The following is a 22086-nucleotide window of genomic DNA, read 5'->3' as shown; positions in this document are numbered from 1 at the left end:
CATTGAATATTAATTTTTTTTTTGTCCCAAGTGATTGAATAATGACCAAAAAAAAAAAAAATACAAAGTCACTAAATGATATATTGCTCACACAGGCCATGGGCATATGTGGAATTGCACCCCAAAATACATTTAGCTGCTTCTCCTGAGTATGGGGATACCACGTGTGTGGGACTTTTTGGGAGCATAACCGTGTACGGGGCCCCCGAAAACCAATCACCGCCTTCAGGATTTCTAAGGGTGTAAATTTTTGATTTCACTGCCTATCACAGTTTCGGAGGCAATGGAATGCCCAGGTGGCGCAAAACCCCCCCAAATGACCCCATTTTGGAAAGTAGACACCCCAAGCTATTTGCTGAGAGGCATGGTGAGTATTTTGCAGCTCTCATTTGTTTTTGAAAATGAAGACAGACAAGAAGAAAACATTTTTTTTTTCATTATTCAATTTTCAAAACTTTGTGACAAAAAGTGAGGTCTGCAAAATACTCACTATGCCTCTTAGCAAATAGCTTGGGGTGTCTACTTTCCAAAATAGGGTCATTTGGGGGGGTTTTGTGCCACCTGGGCATTCCATGGCCTCCGAAACTGTGATAGGCAGTGAAGAGTGAAATCAAAAATTTACGTCCTTATAAAGCCTGAAGGCGGTGCTTGTTTTTCGGGGTCCTGTGCGCGGCTAGGCTCCCAAAAAGTCTCACATGTGGTATCCCCGTACTCAGGAGAAGCAACAGAATGTATTTTGGGGTGTAATTTCACATATTCCCATGGCACATTTGAGCAATATATCATTTAGTGACAGCTTTGTGCAAAAAAAAAAAAATTGTCTTTTTCCCGCAACTTGTCACAATATAAAATATTCCATGGACTCGACATGCCTCTCAGCAAATAGCTTGGGGTGTCTACTTTCCAAAATGGGGTCATTTGGGGGGGGTTTGAACTGTCCTGGCATTTTATGCACAACATTTGGAAGCTTATGTCACACATCACCCACTCTTCTAACCACTTGAAGACAAAGCCCTTTCTGACACTTTTTATTCACATGAAAAAATTATTTTTTTTGCAAGAAAACTACTTTGAAAAAAAAAATGAAACACCCACCATTTTAATCTGTAGGGCATTTGCTTTAAAAAATATATAATGTTTGGGGGTTCAAACGCATTTTTTGGTGAAAAAACACGCTTTTTTAAATTTTAATGCACTAAAACACACTATATTGCCCAAATGTTTGATGAAATAAAAAAGATGATCTTAGGCCGAGTACATGGATACTAAACATGACATGCTTTAAAATTGCGCACAAACGTGCAGTGGCAACAAAATAAATACATTTTTAAAAGCCTTTAAAGGTTACCACCTTAGATTTACAGAGGAGGTCTACTGCTAAAATTACTACCCTCGATCTGACCTTCGTGGTGATACCTCACATGCATGGTGCAATTGCTGTTTATAATTTGACGCCAGACCGACGCTTGCGTTCGCCTTAGCGCGAGAGCAGGGGGGGGGCAGGGGTGCTTTTTTTTTTTTTTTTTTCCCTTTATTATTTTTTTGCTTTTTTATCTTATTTTTAAACTGTTCCTTTCATTTTTTTTTTTTTTTTTTTTTTAATAATTTTTATTGTTATCCCAGGGAATGTAAATATCCCCTATGATAGCAATAGGTAGTGACAGGTACGCTTTTATTGAAAAAATTGGGGTCTATTAGACCCTAGATCTCTCCTCTGCCCTCAAAGCATCTGAGCACACCAAGATCGGTGTGATAAAATGCTTTCCCAATTTCCCAATGGCGCTGTTTACATCTGGCGAAATCTAAGTCATGAAATGCTCGTAGCTTCCGGTTTCTTAGGCCATAGAGATGTTTGGAGCCACTCTGGTCTCTGATCAGCTCTATGGTCAGCTGGCTGAATCACCGGCTGCATTCTCAGGTTCCCTGTTGGGACAGGAGAGTCAGAGAAAACATGGAAGACGGTGGGGGGCATTCCCTCCCACTGCTTGTAAAAGCAGTCTAGAGGCTAATTATCCGATAGGATTGCTTTTACATGAAAGCCGACCACTGACTGAAAAGAATGATACCAAGATGATACCTAAACCTGCAGGCATCATTCTGGTATAACCACTCAGTCGTGAATTGCGTACCTGAAGACCAAAAAAATGGTTAACAATAAAACAAAGTAAACGGTAAAGTATAAAAAAAATTGCATGCCTGAAAAGCAAACATGATAAAACATAATAACAATAAAACATTGCAGAATAGAATACAGTAAAAAAGAGCAGAACAATAGAGGGAGCATAGAGAGAGAGAGAGAACAATGAAACGACAACTATTTTTTTTATTGTATATATTTTTTTGTGTATTTTTTTTTTTTTTATTTTTTTTTTTACACACTTTTTTTTTTTTGTAATTAACTTTTATAACTGTAACCGGTTCCAGGTTCGGGTCTCTCAAAATGCAATGGCGTCTTGGGAGACCCTGTGAAAGTGTGCCTAGTCTGTGCAATGCTGTACCCTACGCTAATACGCAACTAGTGCATGGTAGCGTTCAAAACATTCACCAATGCAAAGACCAGGATTGTCAGGACAGGAGGGACAATAATAGCAGGTGTCACGCCTATATCCGCGTTTGCTGCAGACACAACATCTTTTTGGGGGGTGTTCATTGGTTAGGGGTACTCGGGAGGACATAAAAATGCCTCTCATGCAGCCGACTGCATTTGGTTGGGGATGTGAATGGGGGAAGTACGGGCGCTGCAGAAGCGGTGGGTTCCCAATTATTAGGATTGGCGAATGCAGCAGGAAGGGCACTATGGGCACGACAGGCCTGTTTGTGGTCTTCTTGGTGGCAGTGGGACACTACTTGTGCTTGCCACCTCGCCAGCTTGAACTGCACTTATGGGACTCGCCACGTCACCAAGTGTTACTGCAGTGCTGGTTTGACTACGACCGGGGTGTACTAGGCTGCTGGTGCTTGCCAGTTCACCAAAACGCTACCAAAAAAACTGTTAGCGATCGCAGGGATCAGGCCTGACTCTGCGAACGCTGCAGTTATGCGTTTAGTGTTTTGTAAGTGACAGTGATCAATCGATACTGCACTTGAGTGGGCTGGGCGGAGGGGCAAAACGCAGGTGCTAGCAGGTATCTGGGCTGATCCCGTTAACACTGCATTTTTGGGAACCCTAAACTGCTGGGGACGCTAGTATAAATCTGATTGGATCAGATATTGATCCGTTCAGATACTATACCACTAAGGGAGGCGTATGCTGCGTGCGTGGGTGTTAGCGGTACTGGTGCTAATCTGACGCTGCCTGGGGCGACGCATATCACCGCCGGGCGATCAGGGGGCTAAACCTTTATTCGTTAATAAATGGCGGGTTCCCTGACACTATAAAAAATAAACAAACTAACCAGCGTCACCTGTCAGTTATACGGTGATCACTGGTGAAAGGGTTAACTAGGGGGCAATCAAGGGGTTAAAACTTTTATTAGGTAGTATATATCCCTGACGCTATAAAATGCTGACGGCGAACCTAAATATTTACCTCCCTAACTCGCGTCACCTCTGTCACTAAAACCGCGATCAGAAAAATGATCGCTTGGCGACACTGGCGACGGGGGGTGATCAAGGGGTTAAAACTTTATTAGGAGGGGTTAGGGGGGTACCCTAGACCTACAGGGGGCTAACGCTAACTGCCCTACCACACTAACTGTCACAAACTGACACCATGCAGTAATCAGAAAAAAAAAAACTGCTTGGTGTCAGTGTGACAGGGGGGGGGGGGGGGGGGTGATGGGGGATGTAAAGTGTGCCTGGCATGTTCTACTGTGTGTGTGTGTGTGTTGTGCACTCACATTTCAGTCTTCTCTACTCTGCCTCGGAACGGAAAATACAGAGCCGAGGAGAGATTACATCATTTCCTTTGCTGCTGTTTAGCATACAGCAGCAGAGGAATGATTCTCATAGGCTGGGAGCGATCGCGAGGGGGGGGCCCATGAATGGATGGTCTCCCCCCTCACCTCTCATCGCTCCCAGACCAAAGCCGACCGCCTCGGGCACCGGGAGGGGGTCCGATCGGACCCCCCGCCTGCGGGAAGGCAATCACGTACCAGGTACGTGATTTTGCCTGCCTGTGCCATTCTGCCACAGTATATCTGCGTGAGGCGGTCGGCAAGTGGTTAAAGACTAAATCTTTTCTGACATTTGTTGCTTACAAGTAAAAATCCTGTATTTTCTGCTAGGAAATCACTTAGAACCCCCAAAAATTATATACAGTATATTTTTTTTTAAGCAGAGACTTGGGGAATAAAATAGCGGTTACTGCAATATTTTATGTCAGGCGGTATTTGCACAGCGGTCTTTGAAACGCAATTTTTTGGTAAAAAAATACACGAATTAAAAAAAAAAAAAATAAGCAGTAAAGTTAGCCCATTTTTTTTTTTTTTTTTTCGTCCTTTCGATTACCTGTTTAAATGTAAGACATTTTCTGTATCACTTATTACTTAAGGCTGCTTTCACACTGGAGCAGGCAGACATTGACGGTAAAACACTGCTAGTTTTAGCGGCGCTTTACCTTTATTTTAGTGGCGTTATTCGGCTGCTAGCAGGGCGTTTATAACCCAGCTAGCGCCTGAGGAAGGGGTTGACTGCGCCCGTGAAGCGCCGCTGCCGAATTGCTTTGCAGGCGCTTCGGCAGCCGTGCGCGTACATTTTAATGGGCAGGAATGATGGAGGAGCGGTATACACCGCTCCAAAGATGCTGCTTGCAGGACTTTATTAACATCCTGCCAGCGCATCGCCTCAGTGTGAAAGGGGTCTAACTGTTAGATTTTATGAGATAAAAGGAAAAAAAAAAAAATCGGCTTAACATATCAGCCTAAAAAAATAGGCATCATATATCGGCCATTGGCCGCCGCGATTTCTAAATATCGGCATCGGCCAGAGAAAAACCCATATCGGTCGACCTCTACTCTCGATGCATTTTAGAGATAAGGTGGTCCCCTTCAATGGAAATTAGCAGATCCAAAATGGCCACCCTGTCAAAATTAAGTCAACTTAATATTATGTTAATTTTGCCCCAATATACTGTGTGTGTATATGTATGTATGTATGTATATATATATATATATATATATATATATATATATATATATATATATATATATATTATAGAGAGAGAGAATTTTCCTCAATTCATTTTGTTAATGCTTGTTACTTTTCTTTAACCACTTCAGTACCGGGCACTTTAACCCCCTTCCTGCCCAGGCCAATTTTCAGCTTTCAGCGCTGTCGCACCTTAAATTACAATTGCCTGGTAATGCAACACAGTACCCCATTGAAATTACCGTATTTTTTTTTTTTTTTTTAACTTTTAATAGAGCTTTCTTTTGGTGTCATTTAATCACTGCTGGGTCTTTATTTTTTTATTTTCTTGATAAATAAATGAAAACATACTGAATTTTGAAAACCAAAAGTGTTCGTTTCGGTTATAACATTTTTCACTTTTTTTTTTTTTTTTTTTTTTTTTGATGGGGGGGGAAAAAACCCAAATCAGTGTATATTATTTTGGTCTGTAGGAAAGTTAGTCTATAAAATATGGTATACAGGCGGTCCCCGGGATACTAACAAGATGGGGACTGTAGGTTTGTTCTTGGGTTGAATTTGTAAGTCGGAATAGTACATTTTTTAAGTATAACTCCATCCAATAAATTACATGAGTGAATTTCCTTTCCTAGGGTTAGATTTCCTCACGTCTTGTCTCAGGGATGGGAATTGAGATTAAATCCTTCTGAGGATACAGACAGCTGTAAAAGCCTCAGTCTCTAACCCTACACCATACGGTAAACCTCTCTGTATCAGAATCTTGCTCCTCTAACTTTGCCATTTGTGCTTCAGTGAGACAAATTGTCAGCTAACTGATTTGTAGAAAAAAAATTACATTTTCTAGGTTTTCTAGGTTTCTTGGTTTTCTAACCTAATTGCCATCATGTGCTGCTCCTAGTTCAATAAGGTCTTTATTGGTTAGTTTTTTGCCATGGGAGTTGAGTAAATCAGTGATATTTTCACTGATGTCCAACTGCAGTTGATTACCAATAGCAACCGCAGCTTGCCTGGTTTTGGCAATTTCATCTGTAAACCCCAGAAATTTTTGTGTGAACTGGGGACACAATTTGTTTTAAACTCCTTTCATGTGTTTCACTAAATCCCAAGCATCAGCAATATTTTTAATGGCAAAATAAATGCTATAATTCTAACAGAACTCTTTCAAGATTTCATCCTTTTGGGTAGCTCTGACAGCTTGTGAGAATGTCCTCTGTCAATAATGGGCCTTAAATGAGGCTATAACTCCTTGATCCATTAAAGTGATGTTGGGGGGTATAAATACCACCTTTACATTGGGGTACATATCATGTAAAGTGTTTGGATGTCCTGAGGCATTGTCAAGAAATGTTTTTGCTCAAGCAATAACGTTCAACAGACATGTTCAAAACATTCTTTAGACTGTAGCTGTAACCCAAGCCTTTGACTTTGCCCTCCAAATAACAGAAAGAGATGCCTTGGTGACATTATGTAGTGTCCTCGGATAAGCAGTGATGCACTAGCAAAGGCTTGCGCTTTAAGTCTCCAGATTCATTACCCCAAGTAATATAGTCTCACAAGAAAACAACAAAGGCGCCTCTAAGTGCAGAAGATTAACAATTTTAATGCCCCAAAACGGGTTAAAAACACTTACAGAATGGAAGTGGTAATCAGGCACATCATAATTTAAGCTGCATTGGAAAGGGTGGCGGTCAGAGGAAGCCTTCAGATGGAATGGATGTGATCACTAAACACAGCGGTGTAGGACACAGGAAGCCGCTGTGAAGCCGGCGTCATCAGCTGGAAGGACGGTGAACCCGGAAGTGATGTCATCCACGGAGCGGCTCAATAACCAGCCTGAACCGCAAACAAACAGCCTGGGCGAGGATGTGATGTCATCAAAAAGGGACGCGTTTCGGAACCATCAATCGTTCCTTTTTCAACCTGTGGCCATACTGATGACTGAGAGAGATATATACACACCCTCTAGCAGTGGATTGGCCAGAGGGCGGGGGCAGCAGGGAAACATTTATTTAATTGTGATGAGTTCGTTTTATGCATATAAATGAAAAGGAACAAGTGGATACCTGCAACAGCATTCTTAAAAACATTAAAAAACATTATAAAAAATTAAAAAACGGGATAAAAGATATAATATCTAGTATATAGTACAATATATCAGGCAGATCTATAAAGTTTTCTGGCAGTGACCAGGCATAGAGCCTGCAATATACATAACAGAATTGGGATGGTGAGAGCAGACGGGATGATGTCAATATTGAGCTACAGACCATAAAGGGAACATACATGACAATAATACTATCAATAATAAATCGTTGAAATTTATCGTTAAAATTTCGTGTGGGATGGGGGGGTTTCTTTTCTTTTCATGGGGATAATAATGGGGGTTGCTGGAGGAGCCTAAAATACTATCTACAGAAGGGAGGTGTCATGTTAAAGTATGGCACTAACTTCAAAGTCCTCATTTAACCCTCCGGGAGCTAAAACATTTAGTAAAAATATCCAGTACATTTCTCTATGGCATAAGCGTCGGTAGCGTTCAGCAGCGGGAAGGTCTCTTGGCATTGCTTCAATAATCCATACTTTAAGGCCATTCGTGGACTTGTTATGGGTGTGAAGGTAATGTCTGGGGACACTGTGGTTATCTAGTCCACCTTCAATTAAGCGGCGATGTTCGCCAAACCGTTTCCGTAGTGGCCGGATAGTGCGCCCTACATAAAATAGGCCACAAGGGCATGTAAGACAGTATATGACATGGTCAGAGGAACATGTGTGAAAACCCTTTATTGGGTATGTTTTGCCTTTAACGTGGAACTCTTTCTGGCCATGTGTCACAAAGCTGCAAGTCTTGCAGAGGGGCTTACGGCACTGATACATCCCAGAAATCGCTAAAAACGTGGGCATGTGATGGCCCGGAGGCAAAGGTTTGGCCCTAAGTTTGCTGGTAGCTACCTTGCTTTTGATGTTGGGTGCCTTTCTGTAAGCAAATCGAGGTCTATTGGGCAGAGTAGGGAGTAGATGTTCATCTTGTAGTAGCAAAGACCAATGTTTTTTAATAATTTTTTCCATATGTTTATGTTGGGTGTGGAACTGGGTGATGAATCGTAGATCATCTTTCTGGATATTGGGACGTGAATAGGAGTTCTTGATAGGCGATGTACTCTTATATTGTTAAGCTGAGTCAACAAGATCTACAGGGAAGCCTTTTTCAAGAAACTTGGCTTTCAAAATTTCACCTTCAGTGTCATAGTCACTCTTCAGGGTGCAGTTCTTTTTAAGCCTACAGAACTGACTCTTGGGTACATTATTTAGCCACAGAGGGTGATGGCAACTTTTATAATGGAGGTATGAATTTCCAGCTGTGGGCTTGGTGAAATTTTTTGCATGGATCTCTTTGCCTATCCAAAAGAGTTCAAGATCGAGGAAGGCCAACTTATTTTGGTCGATGACTGAGGTGAACGTGAGGCCCATGTTATTGGTGTTACAATATGTCACAAAATCCGTAAATATTGATACATTGCCATCCCAAATGATGATCACGTCATCTATATAGCGGCCATAAAAAACAATGTGGGGAAGGAATGGATTGTTGTTCCATATATATAGATGCTCCCAATACCCCATTGTAAGATTCGCATACGAGGGTGCAAAATGCGCCCCCATAGCTGTCCCTTGTAATTGCAGATAGAAATTATCCTCAAATTTAAAATAGTTATGGGTGAGACAGAAGGAAGTGGCTTCAACGATAAAGGAAGCTTGTCTAGGATTCAGCATCGGGTCCTGACAAAGAAAAAACTGTAGGGCATTGAGGCCCACTTCATGAGGTATGGATGTGTATAAAGATTGGACATCTAAACATGCCCAATGATAGTTGTTTTCCCAAGAGTACGGGGTTAAAGTTTCCAGTAAGTGAACACCATCTCTTATGTGGGACTGAAGAGATTGGGCCAATGGCTGAAGAAATTGATCTATGGCCACAGGTTGAAAAAGGAACGATTGATGGTTCCGAAACGCGTCCCTTTTTGATGACATCACATCCTCGCCCAGGCTTTTTGTTTGCGGTTCAGGCTGGTTATTGAGCCGCTCCGTGGATGACATCACTTCCGGGTTCACCGTCCTTCCAGCTGATGACGCCGGCTTCACAGCGGCTTCCTGTGTCCTACACCGCTGTGTTTAGTGATCACATCCATTCCATCTGAAGGCTTCCTCTGACCGCCACCCTTTCCAATGCAGCTTAAATTATGATGTGCCTGATTACCACTTCCATTCTGTAAGTGTTTTTAACCCGTTTTGGGGCATTAAAATTGTTAATCTTCTGCACTTAGAGGCGCCTTTGTTGTTTTCTTGTGTCATTATAGAGCCTGCTTCAGTCTTTTAAAGTTGCAGCCCTTTTTGCTGAAGATCATCCTACCTTCCCATCATCCTTACCAACACCTTTCTTTTTATTTTGGACTGCCTAATTTTAGTAGAGACATTTTCTGGATCATGTTAGTCCTGTGCGCCCTATAAACCTTTTTTTATTAAGTAATATAGTCTGCCTGTCCTTTGCCTTATGTCAGGGATCCTCAAACTACAGCCCTCCAACTGTTGCAGAACTACATGTCCCATGAGACATTGTAAAGCTCAGACATTCACAGGCATGATGGGAATGGTAGTTCCTGAACAACTGGAGGGCCGTAGTTTGAAGACCCCTGCCTTATGTCGTGGTGCTCTTTTTTCCTCTTTTAAAATGTAGGTCATCTTTTAACAAAACGAGCCAGTTTTGTCTACATTAAAAATTTGTTCTGGCTAATAACCTCCATCAATAATATCATCCAATATCTTGAGAAAATCACTTGCAACCCCTGGCAAAAAGTATGGAATCAGCACTCTTGGAAAATGTTCGTTCAATTGTTTTGTGTAGAAAAAAACTGATCACAGACGTGCCTTTAAAACTATTTTCATTTAACATGCCAATCTTTCGGCTTTAAGAAACAGTTAAAAAAAAAAAAAAAAAAAAAAAAAAAAAACTAGATTGCAACTTTCTGCAGATTAAGCCGAGGAAAAAAATATGGAATCACTTAATTGAGAAAAATATTATGGAATCACCATGTACTCTGCAGCTCTAAAACAAACATCTGCATCAGATTACATCTGATAATTGTAGTGGAGATTTTGCTATACACAATCTCACCTGCGCTAACACGTGCCCTTTCAGTATAATGCATCTTTAAACAACCTGTGTCTCCCCATTTCCCCAATAAAAATAGTCACCATCTTGGCTTCATTGTTCCTTCATCTGCCTTGCTGGGCAGAGGCTCTTGGCTTTTATTCACACACACAAAGGAAGTCAAACAGGAAACCTGGTCCCAACAGCCAATCTCTTCCTCCACAGGATATGACAACACAAGGATATGAATGTCAACACAGGAAATCCTCCATTCCTGCTGATGGGAGGTTATCTGTCGGTGTACGCCATGGCACCCCAAATATGTTGATCAGGCATACAGGGGTGACATGAGCGCACATCCGCTAAACCAACAATATCTTTGCAGAGTGAACATGTCCCCCCCCCCCCAGACGATCGTTCTGTGCAAAGGGGCCCATATTCCCACTGTGCAAACACCTCTCTCCAACCTCCAGGAAGTTTTCCACTCCAAAAGGATCTCAACCAGCATCAGTCTGCCCCAGTCAGCTCTTTAGAGCGGGATTTGGGAGAACTGACACTATTAATATACATCTTCATAAAATTTCCACAACATAATTAGTCTGCAGCTAAAAAAGCATGTTTGCACACCTTGGTGAGCTGTTGCACCAACCTGATTTACATAAATCATGGCTCCAACACGAGAGATGTCAGTTGAAACAAAGAGGATTATAAAACTTAAAGAAGGTAAATCATTATGGAATTTTGCATAAGATGTTTATTGTTCCCAGTCAGCTGTGTCTAAAATCTGGACCAAATGCAAATCAAATGAGAAGTTTGTTAAAGGGAAGCGTACTGGTAGACCAATGAAGACATCTAAACATCAAGATGGAAAACTTAAAGCAATATGCCTTGAAAACAGAAAATGCACAACAAAACAAATGAGAAACAAATGGTCAGAAACTAGAGTCTGTGACCGAACTGTAAGACATCGCCTAAAGGAAGTGGGATTTGCATACAGAAAAACCAAACCAACACCTAAACAGAAAAAAAAGCAAGGTTACAGTGGGCTAAAGAAAAGCAATCATGGACACTGGATGAAAGTTATATTCAGTGATGAATCACAAATCTGCATTGGGCAGGGTAATTAGACTGGAGCTGCTTTTTGGTGCCGTTTCAATGAAATGTTTGAAGCCTGAAGAAAACATGCAAATTTCCACAATCATTGATGATATGGGGTTACATGTTGGGTAAAGGTACGGTGGAGTTCAGTCATTAATACCCTTTCACACTTTGTGTGAGGCATTTTTCAGGTTCTAAAGGGCTAAAAATAGCACCTGAAGATCTCCTCCCCAATGTGAAAGCCCGAGTGCTTTCACACTGTTGCGCTGCGCTGGCAGGCTGTTTAAAAAAAATAAAGTCCTGCAAGCAGCATCTTTGGGGGGGTGGAGGAGCGCTGTATATACCACTCCTCCACTGCCCCTGCCCATTGAAATGAAAGGGCGCCGCTGCCGAAGTTCCTGCAAAGCGATTCGGCAGCTGCGCTACATGGGCACATTTAACCCTTCGGCTGCTAACGGGTTAAAATCACCCCGCTAGCGGCCGAAAAGTGCAGCTAAAACTAGCAGCGTTTTACCGCTAACACTGCCTGCATCTCAGTTTGAAAGGGCTCTAAATCTTCAATAAATGCACAAGCTTATATTGATTTTTTTTGGACACTTTTCTTATTCCACCAATTGAAAGGAAATTTGATGCTGCTTGACTTTTAACTTTAACGTTGTTCAAATTAGGTATTTCTTTAAAGCGATTAAACCAACCCCTACTTTCAACACATTCTAAATTGAAATCGTCTTTGTTTGCTGGGTGAGCAACTTTTAAATTTTTGAAAAGATGTTGAACCTTTTTTTAGACTAAAAAACTGATGGGCATATTACTCTGATTTTGGTACTCTATCCAAATTGTCAGCAGCCTTTCCATCTCAATCATTAAAGCAGAACTCCGGGTTCTGCAAAAAAAAATCCCCCCTTAGTACACCCCTACACAAAACCTGAAACCATTATTACATTTGTGAAATTCCTTACCATTAAAGAGAAAAGTAAAACTGAATTTTCAGGAAGTCGGCTCTATAATTCAAAACATGCAGCATCTATTCTGCCAAGGAGGTGTTGCAGCAGGGATTACATTATATACTCTCCTCTCTCTACGCCATAATGAAACTACACTTCACATCATTCTTTGTGAATGGGGGAGGTTACAATAGGCCTGTATATGTTAAATGTGAACAAGCTCACTTCAGCATAAATCACACCCCCTCATTCTGCAGCCACACTACTCAGTAACACACAGCAGGATAGGTAGGTTACTGCCTTATAAATGCAAAGCATGTTTGTGCTGCTATAGTCACGTGTGATCTCTCCCCCTCCAGCTATAACAGGAGATAAACATATTGCCCTTATTTGCGCTATGCTATCATTACTGAACTGTAGACACATGCCCATAATTATATATTTTACCTGCTGTACTCTACTGTAATTCAGTATTATAAATATTCCTCTTTCTGCTGTAACTTTGAGATCTTTGTAACAGCAATTAGTGCTTGTATGGTGCATATGAGCACATCCCTAGCTGCAACACAAAATGGAGAGCTGGGACATGCTGCTTTACATCAGCATGTGGCACAAGTAAATGTTGGCATGAGAAAAAAAAGTGCAGCGCTAACTTACTAATCATGGTGGAACCCTCTAATGTATGGAAATCTCAAATTTCAATATTACCACAATACCAGTCTCTGATATGTAACATCGCATAATGCACATAAAAATGAAAAAAAAAATTAAAATGAAACTTTGCAGAGATGGTGGAAACCCGTCCTTCATTTATTTGGCAGTGGACAGTGTCCACGCCTTATCCCTGCCCATCAGTGCATCCTCATCAGTGCAGCGGGGATCGTTAGGAGAGCTGCCAGATGAGACAGAGCTGGGATCTCCTGCTGTGACATATAATGTAGTTGAAAAGCCAGCCGCTGTAAAGTCCCACCTCCTGGACTAGCATTGGCCCAGTGTGTTGTACATCACAGGAGTCGGTCCATCAGGTGGCACTGTACAGCAGTTGGCATTTCATCTACAAGATGTGTCACAGCGTGAGATTCCCTGCTTTGTCATCTGGCTGGCTCTCCTAACGATCCCTTGCAGCATTGACAGGTGGCTGGTGGGCAGCGGTGGGATGTTAGGGGCAGTGATATGACTTCAGGAGAGGGAGTACTAGCGGAGAAGGAGGGCAACACCACTTCCATATGCGGTACAGACCGGGGTCTGTTAGACTCCAACGCCCACTACAACAAGCCGGGATGGATTTACATCCCTGCTTGCTCTAGATGGTACTACAAATGGCATGTGCCAAGACTGGTGGCTGGGGGAACAGGAGGAATAGCAGCCACCCGTCTTGCAAACCATTCATGGTTTTACTTCAAAATCAGGCTATCACAGAGGAACTACTGAGCTAAGAAGTTAGATGGCATAGTCGGTGAAGGTAGGTGATCAGCAACAAGGACATGGAAAAAGGTTTTTGCCTGTAGTTGTCTTTTAACCACTTCAGCCCCGGAAAGATTTACACCCCTAATGACCAGGCCATTTTTTTGAGATGCAGCACTGCGTCCCTTTAACTGACAATTTTGCAGTCGTGCGAAGCTTTACCCAAACAAAATTGATGTCCTTTTTTTTTTCCCCCACAAATAGAGCTTTCTTTCGGTGGTATTTGATTGCCTCTGCGGTTATTTTTTGTGCTATAAACAAAAAAAGATTGACCATTTTGAAAAAAAAAACTTTTTTTACTTTCTGTTATAATACATAGCCAAAAAACAAATGTATTCATCAGTTTAGGCCAATATGTATTCTGCTACATATTTTTGGTATGAAAAATCGCAATAAGCGTATATTGATTGGTTTGCGCAAAAGTTACAGCATCTACAAAATAGGGGGTAGATTTGGACTTTTTTTTTGTAATTTTTTGTTTTTACTAATAATGGCAGCAATCTGCGATTTTTAGTGGGACTGCAACATTGTGGCGGACAAATCAGACCTCAAGTGACCCTTTTTGGGGGCCAGTGACCTTATCACAGTGATCAGTGCTAAAAAAAATGCACTGATCAATGTATAAATGACACCGACAGCGAAAGTTAATGCTAGGGGGTGATCAAGGGGTTAGCTGTGTTCACTGGGTCTGTTTTAACTGTGGGGGATGGGCTTGCTGGGACAACAGAGATCGCTATTCCTGATCTCTGGGAATAGCAGATCTGCGTTGTTCCCTGTCGGAACAGGGATCCGCCTTGTTTACATAGGCAGATCCCCATTCTGCCTCACTAAACCGCGATCACAGTGGTCTGCGGACATAGTCCGCTGGCGCACTGCCATAATACCACATGCACGGACCGCTGTACAAGTACATCGGTTTGCGCAGCCGAACCGCCTTGCCGCAATATATATGCGGAAGGTTGTCAGCAAGTGGTTAAACCACTGCGTTGATTGGTAATAATCGTAGCATGCATTGGGGTATGGCCTTTAACATGCTCCGTTTATTCTACTTTTATTTTTTAAAATTGTTGTGATTGGCCGATTGTAGCCACATTCTCTGCCAATGGATGATGGAGTTAAATCTTTCTCTGATCTCTGTATTATTTATTTTTATTTTTCATGGTGATGGTGGTTCTGTTCCTTGCTTTATCCACCAGCTCTTGCATCAGATTTCTTTTTATCTGAGGCATAATTGTAGGGTGAAAACAAAAAACGTGGAATGCACGGCTGATTTGAACAAGAAGAAAAAACAGTATAGCCGGAATCCAATATATTAAAAATGTATTCTAATACAACAGGTACGGTAGTGTATAAAAACACTCACTGTGGTGACAAGATATAAGGCTCGTCAGTTGGATATACCCCCTTGTGTATCATCAGCCTGCAGCAGCAGTGGTCCCTGACCCTCAAGAGCTGTCCACCACCATGGGATCCAGTACAAAAAACAGGGCTAGAAGAGACCCAGAAGGTTAGTTGTAGTAAGGACCAAGCAGTATAAATGCCAAAAAAAGGCCTTGACCAACTACAGTATTAACAGTAAAAAAACAGATGGTATACAAACGCACATAGGCAGATGACATGAGCTCATGCTGGAACATACTGTATAGTAACCGTCCTGCTATCATGGAAGTTACAAGTACAGGGCATACTCCCAATAGTAGTGGGCACAGAGTACAGTACTGTAATCTCGCCAGCTCCACAGGTTCCAGGCACTACTGGTAGTGCAGTGATGTTTTTGGCACTTCCGGGCATGCAGTCTTATATTTGTGACGCTTGTGGCTATGCAGTACTGCAGTGTGGGATGTGTCCAGCGCTGCAAGATGGCTGCTCGGCAGTATCCGGGACCAGCATGGTGTGCAAATGGCTGGCAGTGACATCTTGCCGCCTCCGTTCAAAAGTGTCGTTCGAAACTTTGGGTGTTTGTAACTTGGACTGCTTTGTACATGTGAAATCGATCAATACTGATGGCCTATCATTTCTTGAGGACTGAAAATGCCAGGATAGTACAAATATCCCCCAAATGACCCCTTTTTGGAAAGTAAACAATCCAAGGTATTTAGTGAGAGGCATAACGAGTTTTTTTTAAGTTGTATTTTTTTTTTACTTATTTGTCACTTTCTTAATTTTTACCGCCACAACAGGTGTGGTGGTAATCAGGACCACTGACTGGTGACAATTTATTATTTATTTATTTATTTTTTTACCACTTGACCTCCGGAAGATTTACCCCCCTTCCTAACTAGGCCATTTTTTGCTATTCAGTGCTGCACTACTTTGACAATTGCGCGGTCATGCAATGCTGCATCCAAACAAAATTTTTCATTTTTTTTTTTTTTCATTTTTTTTTTTTTTTCATTTTTTTTTTGTACTATCCTGGTGTAGCAGCACCCCCGTGAGGGCAGCTTAAAGATAATTGGCCCTAAAGGTTGCCCTGACCCTGTAAATTTCTCGACACCACTTACAGACAGGGTTCAGACATATATTAATAAGGGCAATACTATTACACAGACACCAGACTGTGACAAAGTAATCAAGTATTTTACTAAGTGCCGGTTCACACAGGGGCGACTTGTCAGGCGACCTAGTCGCCTGACAAGTCGCCTCCCGTTCTGTACAATGGAACCGTTCTAATAGGAGCGACGCAAGTCGCTCCGACTTAGAAAAAGGTTCCTGTACTTCTTTTGGGGCGACTTGAGGCGACTTGCATAGACTTCTATACAGAAGTCATTTTGCAAGTCGCCGTGGATGTCGTGTGCAGGTCACCTCGGTGAGGTGACCTGCAAGTCGTGCCGCCCCTAGTGTGAACCGAGCCTCAGAGTTCTACAAATAGAGCAAAGAAAAACTGCTTTGACAAATATCCTGTTAATATTAAACTCTAAGCACACATAAACGAGAAGGCTATGCATATAGAATTTCAGTAAAACGGATAGTAGCAACCAGTGACTTGGGTAGAAAAGGGAAGGAGAATGACCATCTTTGTCAGACTACTCCCTTCAACCCCTGATGCCACAAGTCCAAAGAACCACTGAAACACACAAGTATTCCAACAGATAACCCAAAATATAACATTTTGGTTTCTGAGAAAAGATCCCCATTAATATGGGCAGGTCTTTACTCAAACTCCTTTAATGGGGCGGGTGGAGAGAAAAGTGGGGTAGTCCTTGTGTTATAGATGTTCTGTGTCTTCAGCCAGCTTAACAAGGGCACAGGGGGATTCCTGCACAATGGCATCCAATGTTTATAAAATGGCTGTGTTACCAAACCCAGTAATATGAAAGTAGTTCACCCGCCCCCAGCTTATAAATAAACTTTTTACAATAAAATACTGCCACTATTTACCTTTTTGACTGATCTGTATACCATGGTCATGTGATAAACTGCAGGGTCTGCCTAAATGCTGAGTGTTCAGGTAAGAGGAGATTTCAACTACAGCCTGTGTCCTCATGCTGTTATGGGAGGCAGATCATCCATGAATCAAGATGTGACATCCCACCCACTGTGTTTCTTTTTTTTTTTTTTTTTTGTTACTGGGCATGGAGAAGAAGGGAGGCACTGGGCTGTCATTTAGGATCTGTACACACACACACACACACACACACACACACACACACACACACACACACACACACACACACACACACACACACACACACACGTGTGATGTCAATATCATGTGACCTGAATAGCTCAGCTCAACAAGGAAATGTTCTCTTCAGCAATAGAGACCAACTAAGCATGTGCAGCCTTGTTTCTCTGACTGTCTTATCTGGCCCTGCCAAGATACCCTGCAGAAGGGGGAGGATCTCTCCATACAGGATCAAAGAGCCTTTTTACACAATACAGAGGATTATCCCTTTCAGTTCCACAGTGAGTATAACATGCATTCTATTCTGCATATAGATTTCACTGTTGTGGGTTTAGTAACACTTTATTGCATTCTATGCATTAAGATAAAAAGCCTTCTGTGTGCAGCAGCCCCCTAATACTTACCTGAACCCCCTCACGATCCATCAATGTCTACGAATGCCTTGGTCATCTGTGACTCTCCCTCCTGATAGGCTAAGACACAACAGCAGTGCCATTGGCTCCTGCTGCTGTCAATCAAATGAGGATAGCGGGGCCAGACTGGCTCTGTATCTAAATGGATACACGGAGCTGCGGCTGGGGTGCCCCCATAGCAAGCTGCTTGTTGTGGGGCACTCGCCAGGAGCTCCAGCCAGGCACAGAGAAGAGGCGGATCCAGGCTGCCCTGTGCAAAACCACTGCACAGAGCGGGTAAGTATATGTTTTAATAGAATTTTTTTTTTAAAAATCACCTAAAATCTGGACTCTGACTAAACCATGGAAGGACACTCACTTTTTTTTCCAACCACTATGTGGTCATTTTTGCCATGTGCTTAGGTCATTGTCATGTTGGAATGTAAACCACCTTCCCATTGACAACTTTCTAGCAGAGGTCTGCAAAATTTCATGCTATTTGCCCTAGCCATTTTTCTTTCTGTCCTGACAAGTGCTCCAGTCCCCACTGCAGAGAAACACCTCCATAATAGGATATAGCCACCTCCATGCTTTATGTGGGAATGGTGTTATGTGGATGGTGAGCAGTACTGGATTTCTGCCAGACATACAGTATTATTTGGTGTTGAGGCCAAATAATTAAATTTGTCTCATCTAACCATCTTACACACACCTCGAATATTCTGTGGCTACATGGAAAAGGGTGTTATGGTTAGATGAGACAAAAATGTAACTTGCCACCAAAATCAAACAATATGTCTGGCGGAAATACTATACAGCTCACCGTCCAAATAACACCATTCCTACAGTAAAGCATGGTGGTGGTAATATCCTGTTTGGGGGGGGCAGGGGGGGGGGGTGATTCTTTTTCCAGTCTGCATCTCCCCAAGGTAATACATAAAACCTGGCCTGTTAGTGGGCCCTGAAGACAGGTTTGATGACCACTTATGTAGGTGTTTATCTTTCACTTGAATGTTACAGGCTGCACTAGTAAATACAGCTAGATAAAACAAATATTTACCCATGGCATGTGTGAGCAATATATCATTTAAGTGACAAATTTGTGTAAAAAAATAAAATAAAGTTTGTCATTTTCCAGAAACTTGTGGCATGCTGTCGGCCCGCCCGCTGGCTCTCCCAGTGCTGTCGGCTGGCTCTCCCAGTGCTGTCGGCCAGCTCTAGAGTTTGAACACTGCTGATTGACATTCCCAATTCTTTGGATATCTTTTTATATCCTTTTCCTGTTTTATATAGTTCAACTACCTTTTCCCACAGATCCTTTGACAATTCTTTTGCTTTCCCCATGACTCAGAATCCAGAAACATCAGTGCAGCACTGGGTGAAAGATGCAAGGAGTCCAGAAACGGTTACCTTTTACACACACGCACACGCGCAAACAGATCACAGGTGAGGATGGTTACCTTTTAACAGCCATTCAAACTCCTTTGTGTCAACTTGTGTGCATGTTATCAGGCCAAAATTACCAGGGTAAGGGTATGTAAACTTTTGATCAGGGTCATTTGGGCAGTTTCTGTTGCCATTATGATTTAAAAACAGTGAACAGTTGATTGATAATAAATGGTTTCAGCCAAACACTACCCACAAATGAAAGAATTTTTTTGTGTTATCATTCATATTCTCTGAAAAATGGCCAAGAAATCATAAATTCTGCCAGGGCATGTAAACTTATGAGCGCAACTATGTGTGTGTGTGTGTGTGTGTATATATATATATATATATATATATATATATATATATATATATATATATATATATATATATATATATATATATATATATATATATATATACACTCAATACCTGGTGTTGCAGTTGATAAAAAGAATCTTAAATTGTTTATTATGGTTGAATGCATCGTGTCCCCCCTCTTAATGTGGGGGCAACACGAGCATCCATTCATACCGCACTGAAAAGTGCCCTTGAACTGCAACCAATGTGAAAAGAGTTTTTTACAAGAATATAAACTGGCATACAGTGTCCTACCTAGAATGGGAACCTGCGGGAAATGGTCTTCACTCCTTGAGATAAAATCTGGACTTACACAGGATCATTCAATAATACATGTAAATATTTAAGGACAGTTTTCCTGATTTTGCGAAACTCAGAACTTAAAAGGAGTGGAGAACACAGGAGCATTATTCTGCTGAGAAGTATTGTTTTTATTCCTTTCCTGCAGCAAATTATCCTGTGGGGTACTCTTAGCAATGTTAATGGCCCTGTTGAGGACAGGTGTAGAGTAGCCCTATCCTCAAAGCACTATCCTCCAAGTCATATGCACCACCTCCTTCTTAACCTCTGCACCCTCGCTACAAATATGCTTGAGCCTAGGTTCACAGTGATGTGATTTGGCATGCGATTTGACATGCCAAATTGGCGGCTATTGCCGGCAATGGCACCGTCCGAATCGTTGCTACGCTGCATTTGCAGCTCCGCACAGATTCCAAAAATAAGTTCTCTGAAGTCGGACTGACATGCGGGTATGAGATCGCCCGATTTCAATCCCGCTGTCATCGTGAACTTAGGCTTAATGTCAGAAATTGGCCCACTGGTGTGTTTAGGGGGACTGGAATCTGCTCTCAAAAGGGCATTGCTGGAGGATGTTTTTCTATACAGGCTAGAGACTAGTTTACTTCCTTTGCCCATTAGTAAAACATTTAGAAATTCAATAGGCTTGGGGTCCCAATTTCCCGTAAACCGTAAATTCAAATTATTTTTCATATAAAGCAACCAATCATCCAAACTATCCACGTTACTGGAGACAATGAAGAGTGGGTCGTCTATAAAACATGCCGGCGTTTAATGGGAGGTAGGTGAGGCATCAGTCAGCCTGTAGCTGGGGAGCAGTGGAGAGTTAGGTGTCACTGCTGTGGTCGTTCTTGGGGGGGGTTCTGCAGGGTTTCTGTGGGGGTGTCCAGACTACACAGGGCTTCGGAGATTGTTGCAGGTCCAGCTGGTGGTTCTGCCCACAGCAGAGGCTGTGCACGCTGCGCTGTATCAGGCACATGACAGGGGTTGCAGCAATCTGGTGGTGGTGGCAGCAAGTTGGGGTGTTGGGATGAAGGCAACACAGTACAGTTGGGACTCTGTTCTGTTGGGTGCTGTGGAACTAGGAGCATCGGAGGAAAGAGGCACTGGACTGAGACTTGTAGTTCAGCAGCATGGCTGCGCAACTCCTCATCCATCATTTGCAAGTCAGTGTTGTGCATCAGCCTCATGTTGCTTCATGCAGGCATGTTTTAGGAAGTGGAGGCACATACAGGTGGGTTCTTGTCAGACTGGGTAAGGAGGAGGTGGAGGCAGGTATTGTGGCTACTCAGCTTATAGGCTGCAATTGTAGTGGTCACAGGGGTGGTGGTGTTCCCAGATCAACTATCTGCAGCAGAGAGTATTTTAATCTTCCTGCTGGTTACTCTGGGGGGGGGGGGGGGGGGGGTGTTACTGTTGCTGTCACTATGTCATGCATTTATCATGTAAGGGGGAGGTCGATCTTTTCATAATTTCTGTCACATCTTTTTCATCTCCTTACGCTCATGGCATTTTTTCATGGCATTGCGGGCATGGCATTTCTGTCATGCTGGGGTGGCATCTGGTGTCATCAGTAGTCCTGAGGGTTGTCAGGACCTCTGCTCGGTTAAGGGCTGCAACAGTTTTGGGGTGGGGGGTTGCAGGCCCGCAGTGCCTTTCGCTCAGGAGAGGTTGTGCTGTGGCTGATAGTTGCACGGTTGCTTATAGCCTCTCAGCTGCAAAGTGTTGCACTAGGACTTCCACAGCAGCTCCACACCACTGTGATACTGCTCATTGAGCTGTTCATAGTCACAAGGGTTAGGGGCGCATTGCTTGGGTCCGGTCACCCCGAGCTCAATGGGGGGCGGGGTTGTCATTCTTCACCTCATGCAAGGCATATGATCATTTCTAAGTTCTGTCACTTGAGCATCGGGCATACTGCATGTTCACAGTGTTCGTTCCATCCTGACGTTCATATCTACCCACCATGGTCTGTTGGGGGCTCAGCTTCCATGTCCCACGGATATAGGGCTGGCATACAGGTAGGCTCATTTTTCATCGGTTCTCATTAGGGCGCATTTTATCTGTGTTTCGTCTTTGGGTATCATGTAGGTACGACACAACACCAGCAGTCGTTTCCACCCTCATATGCATTTCCATGTCTCATCGTACTTTTGTTCAGTTAATGCATTGTATACCCGGGTATAGTTAGCTAGTGCCCACATTTCAGGATCTGTCACGTCTATAGATCCATACGGGCTGAGG

General features: G+C 42.6%; 1 protein-coding gene across 1 annotated transcript in view; it reads left to right on the top strand.

Annotated features, from left to right (window-relative positions):
- Positions 1–22086, top strand: part of POLDIP3 (DNA polymerase delta interacting protein 3) — a gene marked incomplete in the record, with an annotated part of 573953 nt that overhangs the window by 168523 nt on the left and 383344 nt on the right. The window contains 1 exon segment of the mRNA XM_073592662.1: positions 19109–19172. Within this exon segment, the coding sequence (XP_073448763.1) occupies positions 19109–19172 (64 nt within the window).

Source organism: Aquarana catesbeiana, linkage group LG07 (genome assembly GCF_042186555.1).
Source record: "Aquarana catesbeiana isolate 2022-GZ linkage group LG07, ASM4218655v1, whole genome shotgun sequence".
Classification (NCBI taxonomy): domain Eukaryota; kingdom Metazoa; phylum Chordata; class Amphibia; order Anura; family Ranidae; genus Aquarana; species Aquarana catesbeiana.
The sequence above is the reverse complement of the archived record's forward strand: the minus strand, read 5'-3'. Positions and strand labels throughout refer to the sequence as shown.